Source organism: Acinonyx jubatus, chromosome D3, assembly GCF_027475565.1.
Source record: "Acinonyx jubatus isolate Ajub_Pintada_27869175 chromosome D3, VMU_Ajub_asm_v1.0, whole genome shotgun sequence".
NCBI classification, from domain to species: Eukaryota; Metazoa; Chordata; class Mammalia; order Carnivora; family Felidae; genus Acinonyx; species Acinonyx jubatus.
The window spans coordinates 53,118,329-53,137,466 of NC_069392.1; the positions used below are offsets into that span (position 1 = coordinate 53,118,329).

A 19,138-nucleotide genomic window follows, 5' to 3' on the forward strand; every position below is an offset into this window, starting at 1 on the left:
GAGAAAATGTGCTAATGAAATCTAGGGATGATATAATATTTTTGAGAGGTTAAAATGGAAACTTTGTCCATTGAGACCTAGGGGAAGGAGATTAGACAGGAAAAATCCGTGATTCTTCCACTAGTGGGGTAAAGACAGGATGTTGTTGGGCTCGGATTCTATGCTGTCTTCTAGCAAAAAAGTCCCTTGGTCTCTGGGGATCACAGCATTCAGCATGGTAGCTGAGATGAGGTGGCATATTCCTGTGTCTTTTATTGTATCAAAAGAAAGGATATAAGTACAATGGATGATTAATAATTTATTTTGAATAATTGAATGAATGAATGAATGAATAGTGTTTGAATTCTGTGAGATGTAGAAGTGTCCCCTAGAGCTCCAAAGTAGTCCTCTGATTTATGTCCCTATATGACTCCTTAGTAAGGCCAGGTTATTAAAGGTGATTCCAATCTGAGCATATCTATTGTAGTTACTCTTACTACTTTTCAACTACTGGTCCACTCAAACCTTCAAAAAATATCACAGCACATGCTCATTTTACAGCTGATTGGAGAGACTATTTGAATGTAAGTTAAGACAGCTGTGTCCTAGGCCAGCTTTTCTTCTAATTAACTGTACATGTGGTAAATCACTGAGCCACTGTGGCCCTACGGTTCCTCACTTGTGAAGTAATCTTTTATTTTACTTTCTATTTTTTTTTAATGTTTATTTATTTTTGAAAGAGAGAGGGAGAGAGAGAGCGTGAGCAAGCTCCATGTGAGTGGGGGAGGGGCAAAGAGAGAAGGAGAAAGAGAATTCCAAGCAGGCTTCAGGCACCATCCGCGCAGAGCCCAATGCAGTGCCGTAATTCACGAACCACGAGATCATGACTTGAGCTGAAGTCGGACACTTAACCCACTGAGCCACTCAGGAGCCACTATTTTTTATTTTTTTATTGTGTGGCGCCCCTGTGTTTTATTTTTTATTTTTTAGTGTGTATGTGTATGTGTGTGAAATTATCTTTTAAACAATTGGGTAACATTTGTAAAGGCATATCCAGTTCAAAATTTTTACAATTTTAGAATTGCAAAAATTATCGATAATCCTTGTGAAAATTAAATAATTTATAATAAATAAGTAGTTCTTTCCCCATGAGAAAATCATTTTTGAAAACACAGCTTCAATGAGATAAAATTACAAAAACAATTACTGAATCAAATAGTCTGTTTCAGATGGACACTGGTGGCATAATGCATGACCGATGTGGCTTTTACATGCTTTACAGAGCCTGATGAGACATATGTAGGATTGTTTAATAATGACACATTACAGAGTTATGCCACAGTTATGAAATGGGTTGGATTTCTGAAAATCCTGTTTGATTCCTATCTCAGTTAACTGTTCCTTTCACTCAGGTGACGCTGTGACACACTCAATCTCAGCCCCTTATCTTAAACTGGAGATGACTATAACACCAATAATGACAAAAACTTTAGAGGATTACTGATGGACATTACAGAGACAATATGTGCAAACTGGATGGTACGGATACCAAGTCCCTCTAAGTGCCAGTTAAGTGCCGACTGATTCTCCAATGATTTGTATTCCCTTAGTCTGAAAGTCCTGAGAACTGGAGCAGGCAAAGGTGAGGCTTCACAAGTGGTTCACAAAAGAATTAAAAATATTTTTTAACCAGTTTTGAAAGGGATCATGTTCTCAGCCAACAGAACACATCAACATTGGCTTGCTTGCTTTTAGCTTACCTTTCTTGGCAGACTTGAAGAATTGGAGATGGCAATGAAAACAAACGTGATTTTACCAATCTTTTCATGGGTTTAAATATTTTGAAATAGCTTGAAAATATTTTTGAAATCTTTTAATGAAAATGATGAACATGTCTATTTTTCCACAGAAGTGCAACCTGTTTTTCAGATATTTTTCTTTTATTCCCCTTTAGTGTTATTTTAAATTTTGAGATCTTTAGATTGGATTCTATTCTATCATTACCCATGAACAGGGAAGATAAGAATTTTGCATATTTTTGTTTGTTTCTGATTTTTAAAGGGGGAAATATTCATCACTGCAAAATTTTGAAGTACAGGAAAGTATCAAGAAGCATGCACAAAGGAAGTAGACATAATTTTATCACCAAGAGTAACACTAGAACATTCTAACACTTGAAGGTTGTAAATAAAATTGTGTTAAGGAAGGGGACATCATTACTTTTTGTATTTAATTTGTTTTGCTTCTCCATTAAGCTTTGCTACTTTTAGCCTAAAGATACAAAGTATGAAAATGTATACTTTGTGTAGAGAGAATAATACTCCTTAAGAAGCACAAGCATCAAAATACAATTTACCATGCCAAAAGGAATATATGTCTAGAAGCCATAAAGTTATTCTAAAAACAGGAAAATAATACACAAAATTCCTTAAAGTGAGATCCATTTTATATGACAAGAAAATTCAACAAGGGAATAAGAGGCTGAATGGTTTTTTTGCATACCCAAAACTAAACTGGTCAAAGGACTAAAACCTATAATATATATATGCAGGAAATGCTGCAATATCAAAGAAGGGAACTAAAATATTAAGGTTTTTTTTTTTAAGTTTTGATGGCCAAATTCCATCCCATAAGCAGTGCATTAGACGCTAATGACATACGATTTCTCACTGACAGATTTAACAGCATCAATAAGGCCTCTCTGTCCATTGCAGCAAATTGATCCTACATGACACTGACAAGGGCAGCCTGCACTTAATGACCTCCATCGCTGAAGGATGGAAATGAAAAATGATTGGAAGTACAAATAAATCTTTGAAAGTTTCCCTGAAACAGGTGTGCTAAAAGTGATTCGTTTGAGGGATCATCACAAATATAAACTCAATCTCCTAGCATACCTCACTGTCTGTTCATACCAGGGTCTCACTCCTTGGATCTTGAATCACAATTTGCTTTAATTCCAACATGAAGACGATTTTATTCTTACTATGGAAGTAGTGTGTTAGGGACTCTCTTAAAGGCCTGGTTTCTTCACTATTTATGCAGTATCTATTGGTCATTTTCTACCAAAGGATTCTAAATAAACTGATAACAAGTATACATAAAATTTATTTTTGTTTCCCTTCTGGTTAGAAAAGGAAAAGGAAATACAATATATCCATTGATTATTTTCTCCTCCTCAATTATCAGGAACAAATAGAACATGTTTAGCCTCAATAACAACGTCAAATGCATGAAGTGATTGGACAAATGTTCCACTAAAGTCCTTTCTTTCAATCCGGCACATGGTTTGAGGACACCAAGCTTTTGGCATATAGTTGTACTATCAATTTGTTCACAAACACATTTATTTCTTAATCTGCCTTCATCGTGCTACTAATTTTTAAGAGAAAAATACACACACACACTCTCTCTCTCTCTCTCTCTCTCTCTCTCTCTCTCTCTCTCAATATATTCAGAAGCTTTAACTCTCAGAAGAGCAGATAGATGGCAAACATAAGCAGCATACCAGATGAATGCAATAGTTACTTATAGTTGCATAGTATCTCTTTATTTTCAAAAATAACTATGGATGTCTCCTTCTTATTACTTACCAGTTTTCCTCTGAGGTAAATCTTATTTCACAGACGAGAAAACCGAGGCCAGAAAGGATACATAACTTGCCAAGATCACTGAGCTAGTAACTGGTAGAAATGCACTCAAATCCTGGCCTCTGTCTTTCCAATATTCCACCATACAGAGGGATAAATACAGCACTGGAATTTTAAACTACTAATTTACAGTAGAGTAATATGGGTGATGACTGTACGAGAAAGGATTCATTAGCAGCCTACCGGTTCTTATGACTAGGTGCATTGTTAAAAAAACAAGCATACCTCCAAATTTTGAAATTTAAATTCTGGGAAGATACAGAAATTCAAAGGGAAATAATTGTTTTTGTCAATGAGTATCTGGAGAATACAGAGGAAGTGGCTGTATCTTAACACTCGAAGTGGAGCTTTTTCTTTCCTCTTCCATTTGCGGAGTATTGTGTATTTTACTTTTCTATTTTTATTATTACAGAATCTTTTACAAAATATGTGAGAATTTCTAGTGATTTCCACTAAACACAGAGGGTCATATACTCTCTAAGTTTATAATTAATACCCCTATTTATTAAGAAAATAGAAACAAACATTTGGAGCCCATACATCATGAAGAGGATTTTGAGGCATATCGTGGAAACTCACCTATAGATAGAATTGAAATTTGAAATCTATGATAATATATTTAAATATTTAACTACAAAAACTTGGTATTCCAGGTCATAATAGAACAAATTAGTATGAAATGGTGGATGAGAAACTAAGTTTTTTCATTTCTCAAATATCCATTCAAAATTTCATTTCAAAGGTTGATAAAAATATTCACCAAAAATTTACAAGGAGGGAATATGCCATTTGGTGGCATACAAAGGACCACCGTCGGTCATATAAAAGCCCATGACTGACCGCTTGTTACTTTCTGCAGCACGCATGTCAAATAAATCATTATTAGGAAAAAAAAATATGAAAACCTACCTGTTTCTTAGCTTGAATTGAAGCATCAAGTGATAACTGTCTATCATATAGATTGAAATAATTGTCCTTTTCTGTTAAGAAAGTAGTCTGTAATTCCTGATATTCTTGAGCTAAACGCAAATTTTCTTCGAGTGAATCATCTTGTATTTTCTAGAAGATAAATAAATATATATATTTAATTAAAGTCCTTTCAATTTCCTTGAATTTTTTCAACATCATTTGAATCATCTACAAAGATTATATTATATATTGTAGAAAAATATTAAAGTTAAAAAGGTGCTTCCTCTGATACCAACATCCTCCTTGGACTTAATAATTTTCTTTCTTGACGTACCTGGTTTCTTTCTTTCTTTCCTTTTTTTTTTTTTTTTTGAACACTGATTTACCAGAGTCTGTCTGATTTTTGTTCTCCCTCTTTCCCACACTTCCCTCCATAATGCTTTGGTAAGGATCAGTCCTGAGATGCTCTTCCCAGCTTCCTAGAGGTTTTCTTCCAGTTTCCTACCCCCTTTTCCTTTCCCCAGTGCTCAAATAGGTAGAACACCCTTGGAAGCTTAGAATCCCATTTTAAAGAGGTTCAGAGTGGTGGCACTCACTGAAAATAGAGAATTAAAGAGTGAAGACAAAGACAAGGAACTCAATATTTAGAAGCACAATGGGAGAGCCATTATTTGCTCCTAGTATACTTTAGCTATATTAAAGGTTAAATCTGTGAGCACCTGAGGACCTTATAGTATCCCCTCATGACTAAAGAAATATATGTTAAATCTAATACAAACCCCTTAGAATATAACTTTGGTAATATTACCAATTGGCAAACTAGGAGCTACCTATCATTTTAAATGAGATGTATGAATTCAAGTTCAGTTGTTGATTCTTTTTACATTTCTAGCACATATAATTTTCTCTGGTACTTCAAAAAATGTGGAATTTATCAACAGCCTTAAATATTTTCAAACTTGTTAATCTAGTAATTCATTTTATGTAAATTTATTTAAGCAAAAGCCTTATTCATTAGAACAATTTTTACAGTAGCAAAAAGTTTCAAAACACATAAATGTAAATTAATCATGATGATGATAATGATGATTAAATAACTAGATACAAAAACAACCATTGTGAAGCAATTAAAAATGTTTCTTTGGGAAAACTGCCATCACATCAAACCTTTAGTATAAGTTGTTAAAAAATATACTGCGGTATGAGAATGTGCATAGATGAAATGTAATTCAGCAGAAAATTGCCCGTACAAATATTTCTGTATTTGCACAGCTAAAGATTTATTAAGGTCAACAAACATATTTCTCATGAAAGCCTTGTATCCATATTGATCTCTAATGATGAATAGTATGCCACAGCTGTTCTTCAAAAAGCCAAAATGATGAACTGAGAACCATTTTAAATGTCCTTGTCCTAATTCTGGCATGGCAATTTCAAACTTTAGAAACTTTAATCTAATAAACTTATCTGAAATCACATAGAATTAACTTTTGGTAGGAGGACCAAGTATCCAGGAATCTTTTACTTTGATGGGGATGCTTTTGGGAAAAAAATGGTTACAGTTCTTTCTGATATGGTAACAACTTATTAAAATATAAGCCTCAAGTGATGACGATGGATCATTGATCAATATTCTATTGAAAGTGGGAAGACGAACCATGTTGAGTGTTTTTGTTTGTTCGGTTTAGCATAAACACAACCCTGATATCTGAAGTATTCTACTTCTCACTTACATTTCTTTCAAGCCCTAGATAGCTCCTATAAATAAACCTTGCATTAGAGAGGAGTGCTACAAAAGTTGTGGGATTTGCACTGAACGTATTAAATGGCACTTTATTGAGGATATATTTGGTACTTCACGCTTTGCTAAACTGTGTAATATGCAGTTTACTTTCAATTTCTGTATGATACCAGTTCTTACTGCTTTATATGCCTTAATTAGATACCAATAAATCAAATTGTACAGTTACGTCGATGAATCTTCAAAAAACTGTTACATCAGTCATGATATTTTACATGATCATTTCTCAGTAATGAATTTACAGAAGTATTTGCCAATGTACTACCTATTCCTGATGGTCAGTGACCTTCACATGTGCAATGAAGTTTCAGGTTTTTAAAAATTTTAAATAATGATATTCTACTGACACTTTTTGAAAGTATTTTTTTTGTTCCACCTTACAACTGTGGGTCCACCTTACAACTTTGACTTGTTTAATTTTAACCAATATTATCACTACATGTGAATGAAACAAAGAGGAAATGATACCAGTGGACATATGTCCAAGGGAAATAATGCAACCACTACTGGCATTGAAAAGCTTATAATTGGTTAGCGGTAGAAGATATTTAATAAGGGCACAAAAGTTGGGGGTCAGCAATATAATAAAAAGTGAGAAGAAAGCAGAAACTAATAAGAGAAGTAAGATGACTCACATACTTTTAAATTCAAATCCAGCTGAATCTTACCTATAGAATCTTTCTACTTAAGGTCTTGGCTAAATGTGAACTTGAAAAACAATGTGTTCCTAAAGCCATTAAAGAAAAACGTGATTACAATTGGTGCATGTTAAAATAATTGTGCTCTGAGTTTACAGTGTTACTTCATTCATTCATTCACTCATTCATTCATTCATTCATTCATTCATTTTCATTAATTACCTATTCAAAACTTCGAATTTAATTACTACTATATGATAAGTTCTGGGATATAATGGTGAACCATAAGAATTTGTGGTCTTGTGTGAAGGATTTATACTACAAATCACACAAATATATAATTAGAACACAGAACTTGTATTACTTGGTACACCGCTTGAGAGGTGAAGATTTGAAAGAAGTCTATAAAGAGCACTCACACAACATTTTTTGTAATGAACATTATTCTAAGGACACACTACATTGTCCAGCCTCAGCAAGAGTTTTTTCTCTGGGTCCATCATTGATGTTCACAAGGTATGTGAACCCTTTGAGACTGTACACAGCGTTTTTCTGGGATTACCTAATTACACCATGATTCCCAAAGTATTGAGAAACCATAGTTTCTGTCACCAAAAATGCTGAATATTGAAGGAGATTGAGACCCCAAGGTATGCAAATAGTAGTTCTCCATATTCTTTTTCACTTGAACTTTCTTATTCGTTAAGACGTGGATTTCATATTCAACATTTGCTCCATTTTCTCCATTTTTAGTTTATTTTTCTCACTCTTCCCCTTCTCTTTCCCTCTCATAGTAGGCAACTAAGGAATAGGGAATTATAATTAGAGAACTGAGTTCTCTTTGCAGAAAACTATAGATCATCTATTTTAATGTTTCACCCTGTGATACAAAGACAATAACTTAGAAATAGGGCTGAACTTGAATGTTAATTTATAAATTCCACACATAATGGAAAGAACTGAGACAATAGCAATCATCTCAGTTGTTACATTATTATCTGCATTTTACAGACAGGAAAACAAAGGCAAGAAAAGTCAGGTAATGCAAACTGTATTTTCCCAAAAAAGGCCACAGAAATATTTCATTCTCACAAGTTGTTCCAGAACCCTGTTACTTCCTATCAAGAAGCATAGTCTATTTATCTTTCCCTTGAACCTGGCTAGACTTGTGTTTTCACCAGCTGATAAAGTATGGTGGAAAGGATGCTATGTGACTTTCCAGGCTAGTTTATTAAAAAAGCTAGTTTTAAAGAGGCCAGTTTATTTCAAACACGCACACACACACACAGACACACACACACACACACACACACACACACACACACACAGCTTCTGCCTGGACCTCTGGACCTCTTCTGGGGGACATTCATCCCTGGAACCAGACACCATATTGTAAGGAATTGAGACCACATGAGAAATATGTGTAGGTGTTCCAGCAAACAACACTAGCTCAGGTGTCAGAAAACAGTATCCATCATTAGTAAATGAGTCATTTGAAGATGATTCCAATTCCTAGTTTCTAAGTCATCCAGCTGCTAGTTCAGAAAGTGAGACATGAGACAAGCAGGCTCTGCTATGTCCTGTCCAAATTTCTGACACACAGAATTGTGAGTCATCATGTTTGGGGGTATCTATTATGCAACCATGGCAACTGAAACATCAGGTATCTTGTGCAAGATTTCACACATAGTAAGCGGAGGACTTGGGTTTTGTATCCAGGCAGATTGGCTCCAGATTGCGTACTCTTCACCATCCAATATATTTCCTTTGTAAACATGAGCCAGCACTCAACACTATTCAGTGCTGTCTTTATAAAAGCTAATGATGTTAAAGAATCAAAACAAGTAACAGAATCACCTCGTTCTAAGCCTACTTCCACCTAGTAACTGTCTTTTTATAATCTAACTAACACATAGCTTGTTGACATAGATAAAATGGACTGCTGAAGGAAATTAGAACTTGGTCCCCTTGGAAGATACCTTTTTATTGTAATATGGGTGTGTGGGTTACATATCATCAGTCTCTTGTCTTTTGTTTTTTTTGTTTTTGTTTTTGTTTTTCATTTACCCACATGATTCCATATTCCAGGATTTGATTAGACCTGATGCATCCACTGACAAGACCAAAAGCCCAAGTGCACAGACTTTTACAGCTGAGGCTGGCACAATTCTGGATTATGGCTGATGTAGCAGAGTAATGCTGCATTGAGTCCTATGGAGGTCCTGCCATAGAACTTATCCTAGAGAAAGTCTAAATACATTTGAGTTTTTTTTTTTTTTAAATTAAGATGGATTAATCACAAAAGAGATTATACAAGTTGTATTATAAGAAAGAAACTTGATCCAAATATTCTAGAAAGATGGTTATGGTTTAAGGTACTTGCACTGTACATGTATGTGTAAAAGACCTACATAGCTATTTACAAATACTTTAATGTTATTAAAATAGTCCTAGTGTCTATATCTACATTTAGAGTAATGTGTAGTTTATACCCTCAGTTACTCTTAATATGGGCATTTGGATCCAGTTTGTCAGGCAGAGGGGCTAAATCCTTCTTTCAGTCATGTATTGTAAGAGAGGTGTCATCTTTTGACCCAGGTCTAATTCTAAATGACCCATCCTGATATGATTATGTGTGGCTACCTCCAATGATCTTTTCCGATGATCTGTCCGTCATCTCCTGATTCTTGGCTATTAATAGCTTACTCCTCGCTTTTTTGCAGCCTGCTGGGGCTTTGCTGGCTGTTAGTGCCGGGAGTATCCGTGTTGGCACACAGATTATATCACACTCGCTGTGGTCTCATGGCTGGAAAGGATCGACTTCCTGCCAGAACCACCAGAAAACACAAGTTGTATTGTGGTATTTATTGATCAATTTACTCCAGAGTGTCCTCATGCCTAGCTTTTCATTCATTTACTTATTTGTCCATTCAACCATTTGTTTAGCAAACCCGTAGTAAGTTTATTCTCTGGATCCAGCTTCACAGCTACCCCAAGGATTAATGAGAATAGAATGTGACCCCTTTTCACCAGGGATTAGAGGGTAGAGTCAGAGGAGGCAGAGGGGTAAACACATCTATTGGAAGTGTTTCTTGGAGTACCTGGAATTGATTCTACCAGGTGGAATTCATTCCACTAGATGGGGGAGTAGGCCAGAAAAGACTTCACAGGAAAAATAATCAGTGATCTGAGTCTTAGAGCAGTCTTTTATTTGGCAGGGATCAAAACTTTTCCTGCTACATGAGGTCAATATATATTTGAGCAAAGTTGGGTGAGTCAATCCAGAGGAATGGTTTTATAGTCCCTTTAGGTCTATTAGATTGTTGTTACCTATGACTTGTGAGTAAGGCTTTCATAGATTGTGTTAAATGTTCTGTTATCTCTAGGCTTTAACATATTACTATGCAAACAATGAAATATACCCGTATATTTAGAATCCCACCGATGCAGAGCATCATAAATAATGCTCCGTTCCAAGCACCAACGTTTCAGTAGCATATGACCTTGCACATATGCTCTTGCACAAAACTATTGATAGCGTACTATTAAATCCCCACACATGCCTTTGGCACATATCTGCCAGTTTAGGGCACTGGATTGGTAGTTTTGCATGCAGTGACACTTTGATATTATTAAATTAGGCAATAGAACTGATACTGATTCATGGAATGTGCAGGGGATGGACTTTAGAATAAAGGAGATCTAGAGGCTTGAAGTCTCTTTGTGAACACTGTCACTTCAAAAGCATTCCCTTCAATTCATGGGAATTAACGTGGTGAACATAAATGCTGAAAATACATGCCGATTCTGTTACAATATAACAGACATGGAGAAAGCATATACTCTATTAGTTACATCACCTACTACGTGCATAGAAGCATTATTGTATTGCTGTTCCCTTAAAATCTATACACCAATTACTACAGAAAATGAGAGTTCTCCCCAGTGTTTCCAAGAAGCAAGTCTGTAAGAATGATATGTGTCGATACCCTGAAGCCTCAAAGGAGCAAATAACTGTTTTAACTCTCCCAGGACCCACTTCCTTGTCTGTGCTGCCATGGAAACCAATCTCTTGTCCAACAGGAGTTCTCTGATAATTAGTCTTGAACATTCTTGATTTTTAAATGAACAAATCAGTCCTCTGCATCAAGGTTGTTACATGCCTCAAACTGTACACATTATCCTGTTTGACAAAATACTCTCTATTCACTAATTTATTCAGAAATGCTTACCAAGCAACTGGTATATGTGCTATGAGGGACACTATGAGAGGTCAAATAGCACCTGCCCCTGACAGAGTCCAGGGGAATACTTTTTTAGCCACCCCACCTTACTACCCACATATATGACTACATACAAGATTGCTTATCTTAGCTTCTTGATGGGGTTACAAATGTAGCTACTGTTGATTTACTCTAAGTTTAACAATGGATACTATAACATTGCCTCTTAGAATTCAGAAGTATCCATTGAGTATCTATTAATACTCTGTATTAACCCTGTTTGTTCCTTATTATTTTTAGATGCTATTCATTATACACAGTTGATGCAGAATTATTGATACTAGCCTGAAAAAAATACACAATTTCAGGGCTGAAGAAACTTGCAATCAGATAAGGGAATTGAGGCATTCACAAAGCTAACTACATCAGAATACATTATACATGAAGAAGGATAAAAGACATATCCAAATAATGATAGTAGTTCTATGAGAGATCAGTTCCAGTGAAAGTCATGAGCAAAGTTCCAAGGAAGAGTCATTTTTTTTAAACAGATTCTGAAAATATTTCATACACAGGGCCCTGTATGTATTTTCAGCGGAGAAAACTCTGTCCTAGAAACACAAATGCTCATTAAATATTAAAAGCCCATGATTAATGTGAGTGTATGTTAAAAAAAGTAACATTTACCTCCATGTTGACTGTAGCGTTTCTCCTATAACTACTCAGCGGCTTTAAGAAATGCTATACAAACGCCACTTACATTTGTTAGTGAATTTCTAATCTGACCAGCTGTCTTCCATGTAATCGTATGCCCCTCAAGTATCTAATATAACTGAGTAAAAAAAAATATGTAATAAGAAAAAGACTAGATAGATGATAGGTATTAAGGAGTACACATGTTATGATGAGCCCTGGGTGTTATATATAAGTGATGAATCACTGAATTTTACTCCTGAAACCAATATTGCACTGTACGTTAAGTAAGTAGAATTTAAATAAAAATTAAAGAAAAGAAAAGAAAAAGAGTAAAAGGTGGTGTCACATAATCTATATACCCCAATGAATTTTTCCAAGTTAAAATACATGATTTAAATAATTACACTACATATACGTCCTCTGTAATTGATAATCCACAGTAATAATAATTCCTGTAAGTCTATTTATAACTTATTATATAAACTTGAAATTTTAACCTTGAATATATACTTGAGTTTAATGTGTCCTCTAATATTAAGATTGTTAAACAGAAACATATTTGCATAAAACTTCCTTGTTAAATATTTCTATGCATTTTCATAAATTAATTTCATAATTTATATTTCAATTTGTCACTATTTAAAAATATATAAAGTCTGCTACTCTTGTCACCATATCATGTGAAAGACTGAACAATTTCCTCTTTATATGCACCTACTGATTTGAATAGTTTAAGATTTAGAAAGGTTTCCTATTTACTCACATTTTAATGATATACATTTCTACTTCACTGGTGGAAAAGGCTGATCAGTCACAGAAAGGTCAGTTAACACTAAATAGACCCTTTCTTTATGTAATTACAAAGAATAATATCTTTGTGCTGATGGCATTGCACATGGAGTGGGTGATGCAGAGAATTAATGTGCTGCCTTGTTGGCCCATGGGATAGAGATTCCAATACAATAACCACAACTTATTCTAATTATGCAGCTTTTAAAAGGTCATCAGCAAAAAGAGTTAAGGAATTATCAACTAACTTTATCATAAAGTAATAATGCACTACATAAATGCAGAAACTGTAAGAGCAGTATCTAGACATTTTATTACAAATGAAAGACTGATCTAAGACGTTCAAATACATACGTTATAGCATAAATGAAGTAAACTCATTAAAAATGAAAATATCTGATATTTTATAACCTCCTATTGATATCATCAAGTAACCTGATCTCACCTTATGTTTGTAGAAAATGTTTAATTTTGAAAATGTTTATGCCAATGTCATTGTCACATCCATGCTATACCAGGATTTGAATGTTTCTTTTAAAAATCGATTTATTATCAAATAATGCATGCTGATTAAATTACATGCAAATAATAGAGAGGTACATGAAGTAGAAAATCAAAGCCCCTCTTCAAAACTACAGCCATTTTTATACTGGAAACAGACAGTATTAACAATGCGTTGCAAGTCTTTAAAGAACAAAAACTTTTAAAACATGCTTACATTGTCAATGAGGAAATGGGGGCTAGGAAAATCAATTTCTTATTTGAGGTCACACAGGAAGAGAACAGCATTAAGGCTAGAATACAATCTGATTTCAGCCTAATACCTTTTCTGGGACTACATCACTTTCTAGTCTTGAATGTGAATTATAGGGCCTTTAAGATTCCAGATTGATACGTGTGAATGCTCTAATTTTGAAATATAGAAATATATTTCAGCTCTATAGAAATATATAAGTATTTCAAAAATAAACTGGATGCTCACAGAGAAAAGAGTTTTGGAAATTAAAAATACATATACATATGCTTCAGTGTCTCAGTGTCTTTTCCTTGGGAACGTGGGGACAGAAAACATTAGGCTCATTTTCAGAGGTGCCAAGTATGAAAAGTACAATAAATCATTAGCACTCTAGTAAAATATCTTTATGGATAGAATTATTACTAATGCTTTTTCTCTTTTACTTCTCTCAGTTAGATATTCAATTAGATATTCCCCTTACTGATAAATAAAAGATCATGAGCATCTCTAATCACCCGATGTTGTTATTCATATTAGGGCACTGTCCAAACCTTAGTGATGTATCTCAAGTAGAAATAAGATTAATTTTTTAAATGTTTATTTATTTTTGAGAGAGAGACAGAGAGGGCAGGGGAGGGGCAGGGAGAGAGGGAGACACAGAATCTGAAGTAGGCTCCAGGCTCTGAGCTGTCATTACAGAGCCCAATGTGGGGCTCGAACCCATGAACTGTGAGATCATGACCTGAGCCGAAGTGAGATGCTCAACCGACTGAGCCACCCAGGTACCCCTCAGGTAGAAATAAGATTAAAGGCAATTTTCTATAGACACTCATCTTGAGACACATCATATCTACTCCCCCAAATAACTTAATCCCAGTATGGAAAAAAATCACTTTCTAAAACAGGTCTCAGCAAACTACGGCTCTCCAGCTAAATCTAGCCCACTGCCTGTGTTTGTAAATCAATGTTAGTGGAACACTATCACTTCATTCATTTACATACTGTCTATGATTGCTTTTGTTCTGTGGTGGAAGAATAGAGTAATTGCAACAGAGACTGAGTGGACTGCAAAGCCTAAAATATTCACTATCTTTTCCCTTATACAAAAAGTTTATTGACCCTGGCTCTGACCCTTAATTAATATACTCGTATCATGCAAAACAAAGTTTCAATTTGGATCTTTCATTCAAGATCTATTTTGGCTGTACATATACCTGCCCAAAGAGAAAGACTGCTGAAAAGCATTTGCTCTATATTTTTCCAACAGAGGTACATACTAAGGAGACATAGCCCATTAATAATTCAAAAATGTCTCCAAGTCCTTTAAAATAATGACATGCTTGTGAGCTTTTAAAGCGCTCTCAAAATGGACACAATAACTTTGCACAGAGTTGTCAGAGCTGTTAAGATACCATAAATAATGCCTGAATGTATCTACTCCACACCTTCTTCAATTAAATGTGGTTCGTGTAGGTCCTGAATTATAGGAAGCTAGAGTCTGTTCATTTTTCTACTGCAATTTCTGATTTGGGGGTCCATAATTAACGTTATGTTGGTAAGTTAACGTTTAATTTTGCAGGTGACATAGATGTCCATTCATTTGCAGAATGGCTAAGTAAAATGTGGTGGTCACCTACCCTGAAAGACCATAAGGTGATAAGAAGAGATGCACCAGCTATATATTATAGCAACACAGAATGATTTTAAAATATAGTATTGAGTGGACAAGATAGAAACAGAATGATAAATATTGCATAATTCAGCACATGAAGAAAAGTACCGATGAGACTTGGAAAGATACAATAACTAGGAATTAAAGGTATGGGGAGGCAAACTAAACTCAAATGGGAAGATATGTAGATTCCATATAGTCATCAATGATAAAGTTCTCCCTTAAAATGATTAAATGGATGGGTTCCTAGATCTTACACATTTTCCAGGGTTTTAATGAAAACCCTTGAAATTTGTCAAACATCAAACAACTGTAGAGGAACATCTCTACAACATTAGGTCCTCCATGGCCACAACCCTAAGATTTATTCCGCATATCAACAAGGCATGGTCAGGGCAAATGAGAGCCTAAAGAAATCTGTCATTATAATTATTTACTAAATTCATGGTTATTTCCCTCTATGTCTTATTGTCTCTTCTCATCTTTGCTCTTCTTCAACTTATTTCTTTTTTTTCCCTCTTCTCTCTTTTCTTCCTTTTGCTTCATCCTTGTTATGTTTGTCAAACATGAGTTCATTCAACTAAACTTCCCTTATTATCATGGTTCTCCTGATGATACTAACTTCCTTTCCCATCATTTCTCAAACTATTGTTCTTTCCAAGTCACCTTTTCCTACATTATGGCATAGAAATAGAAGCGTCTCAAAGAATGAAAAACATTTTGGATATAATGAGTGGTCCATGTATTTTTCCTCACAGTATAGGTCACTTCATGGAAATCCAATACCATGAAAGAAGGATGAGATGTATATTGCACAATTCACTTGATGTTGGCCAGATACTAATTTGGATAGTGGTGGTAAAAAAAAAATGAATGAAACTGAAAATGTTTGGTCTATCTGGTCAGGCTGATTAGAGACATTTTATGTTTCTTTATCAATACGCCATGCCAGCCTACTAGAAAGGCAAAAGAGTGCTAATATAATAAGTTTGTTGAAGTAAGTAAAGTACATAAAAGCCTGGATTGTTCTGCAAGCATCCTGCAAGATGAGCAAACATTTCTAATAAAAACTTTAACTTGATAAATGAGCGACGTCTTGCAATGAAAGTAGTACGGGACACTGAATGCCATGTGATCACAACTGAGCCAATGGTTTTTCTCTCTCTCTCTTGCTGTGAGATTGTGAGTGATTGTCTCCCATGCTCAGATGCTCAGTCTTAGGCTGCAGTGTTTGGCAGAAGTCAGTAACTTTTCAGAACATTGGAAGGTGCCCACAACTGGCACTAGTGTATTTTTTGTCACTTCAAAAAATGGACAGTCCTTTGCTTTTCCATACAAGAGTAAGCTTAGGAATGCTTTGCTTCATTCTAAGTCAGGCTTCCTGCAGAAATAGACCCCTTCCTCTGATGCCTTATTGCCAGTTACATTAAATACAATATATGACAAGAGTTTATTATTAATACTGGAGTAGAGTCAACATCCGTGTGAGCATATATAATGGCTCCCATGTAGAAAAAGGTTGAAAAGAAAGGTGGTAAGAAGAAGGAGATGATTATGGTGGAAGTTAAGAACGAAATCATCAAGAAGTATGAGCAAGGTATGCGAGTGGCCAAAACTGCAAGATTTTATAAGAAGTCTATGTCTGCATCTCATCTGCAGAGGAGGACAAAAAGGTGGAGGAATCCCTCACTTCAAATGAGATTAGGGAGATGTGTAGAATGTGGGGAAACAGTGCAAAATTTTGTAGAAAAGCACCACCCGAATAAGGCTGTAGCAGTGCGAGCTATGAATCTGTTTCAAGACAACACAATGTCACATTTCCGCAAAACCCTCAAAAGGAAGCAAAAGCAAGAGTCATTGGATAGTTTCCTTATTAAGTTGCATGAAAAGAAAAAGATTCCATTGAGCCAACAGAAAGCAGTGATTCTGTTAGTGATAGTGAAAGTCATCCTACATAATAACCCTCCTCTCTCGTTTCCCTCACAGCAGCCACGAAGGTTTTCAAAGGTAAGTGCAGGTTAATTTAATTTTTCTTTATATTCTGTATTTTATTATTTTATTACATTACATTATTTTAATCATTTTATATGAATATTTTTGGGTTGTGGAATGAATCATCAGAGTTTCCATTATTTGTTATGGAGAAATTCGCTGTGATGTATATCAAAGTGCTTTGGATTACAAGCATGTTTCTGGAACAAATAACGTTCACAAACCAAGGTTTTATGGTATATTACAAATAAAGTGTATGACAAAATATTTTTATACAGAGATTATATGTTTAATCTATTTAAAGCTGTGAAGAAAAGGGTGCCTGGGTGGCTCAGTGTTAACGGTTAAGTGTCCGACATCAGCCCAAGTCATGATCTCTTCATGCGTTTGAGCCCTGCGCTGGGCTCTCTGCTGTCAGCACAGAGCCTGCTTTGGATCCTCCGTCCCCCCCTCTCTCTGCCCCTCCTCTGCTCTCTCTCTTTCTCTCAAAAATAAATAAATATTAAAAAAATAAAGATATGAAGAAAGCCAAAGAATGAATAACATGTAGAACAAGCTGAAATCTTAGGAGGGATGCATGACACAAAAGCAATAAACTTGGCATTTATAATGTTATTCTGAAATAATTCCTAATTCATTGATAGTAAATACTGTATTATGTATTGATACATAGTGAAAGGTGTAAAGATTAGCATTTTTAATTTTTCTCAGAAAACTGGTACTGGGTAATGCACAGTCAGTACTGTAATACTGTACTATGTTTATATCTGTCACTGCAATCACCATTATTTAGTATAGTTAATATCTCTATATTAATTTCCTCACTTCTGTGAACTTTTCGTGCCTTATTGGTTTTCTTGCCCCAGTACATAGTAGTCTCTCAGTAAACATTATTGAATGAATCAACAGGTGAATGAAGCTACATAATACTCCTGCCTTGTTGACATAGGACAGAGGAAATGGGTGGGTTTAAATTTAATAATTTTTACTTCCATTGAAGTATCTACTTGTGTCAAAAGTTCTTAAATAAGTGGACTTTCAGAGTATTACAGTTGAATGGCATTTTAGGGATTTTTTTGGTTTTCATTCTGTAGAGAAACATTTCACAATTCGTTTTTACAACATAAAAACATAAACATTTATCCATTTACATTTTGACTGAGAAAAATAATAAGGTTTCCAGTTCTTTAAATCCTAGTTTGCAAAAGCATTTTAGTGTATAATCTCTCTGTGTTATATTCCAGTTTACTTGTAGGTTTTCCTTGGAAGACTAACAGAAATCTAAACTACCTGCTTTGCTGCCTTTATACACTTTGCTAAGCTGTGTTCTCACAACTCGGGAGATTAAAATAAAAAAAAATAGTAAGACAGCTTCACAAGAAATAACTATAAGTTGATTTTTAAAAATTACAGAGGATCTTCATGGTTGCAGATGGATATGAGTGCTTTAAAAGAAAACTTAAAGTAGTAAATAAGAATACAATAGCAGCATTCAAATTACTTATCCCAAAGATTTTTGAACAAAGCAGTAATAAATTTCCCATGTATTTCAATGACTTAATTATGGACAAGTACAGTATTTTTTAAATTGAAACAACACTTTATATACTGCTCTCTCTTCAGATAAGAAAGGCAATGCTACTCGGTTTCACAATGTTCATCCTTTCTTTGTCCCAGTTCCCAAGTGCCACTCTTACCCCTATACCCTTGCCAACATCAGACCAATTTTCCTCCATCATAAATGTTTTTTTCTCTCAATTTTTCCTGAAAGAAAGAAAGAAAGAAAGAAAGAAAGAAAGAAAAGAAAAGAAAAGAAAAGAAAAGAAAAGAAAAGAAAAGAAAAGAAAAGAAAAGACGGGAGGGAGGGAGGGAAGGAGGGAGGGAGGGAGGGAGGGAGGGAGGAAGGGCGGGCAAGCCTCCAGGAATGAAATGTTACATTCACTTAAATCTTCAGTGTCGACCAGTTTTTACCTTTCTTTGATCTTGGAGCAATCATTAGTCTGAGGATAGCCCTCATGTGGAAATCTATTTGTTCATATGTAGCTAGGTGCTG

At 35.0% G+C, this 19,138-nt stretch overlaps 1 protein-coding gene across 6 annotated transcripts in view; it reads right to left on the minus strand.

The window, feature by feature from the left end:
* The window catches only part of CCDC178 (coiled-coil domain containing 178), a 421,184-nt gene that overhangs the window by 132,182 nt on the left and 269,864 nt on the right, over positions 1–19,138 (minus strand). For all 6 annotated transcript variants that reach the window (XM_053206558.1, XM_053206557.1, XM_053206555.1 and 3 more), the window contains one exon: positions 4,539–4,688. In XM_053206558.1, the coding sequence (XP_053062533.1) occupies positions 4,539–4,688 (150 nt within the window). The remainder of the gene's footprint in view (positions 1–4,538; positions 4,689–19,138) is intronic.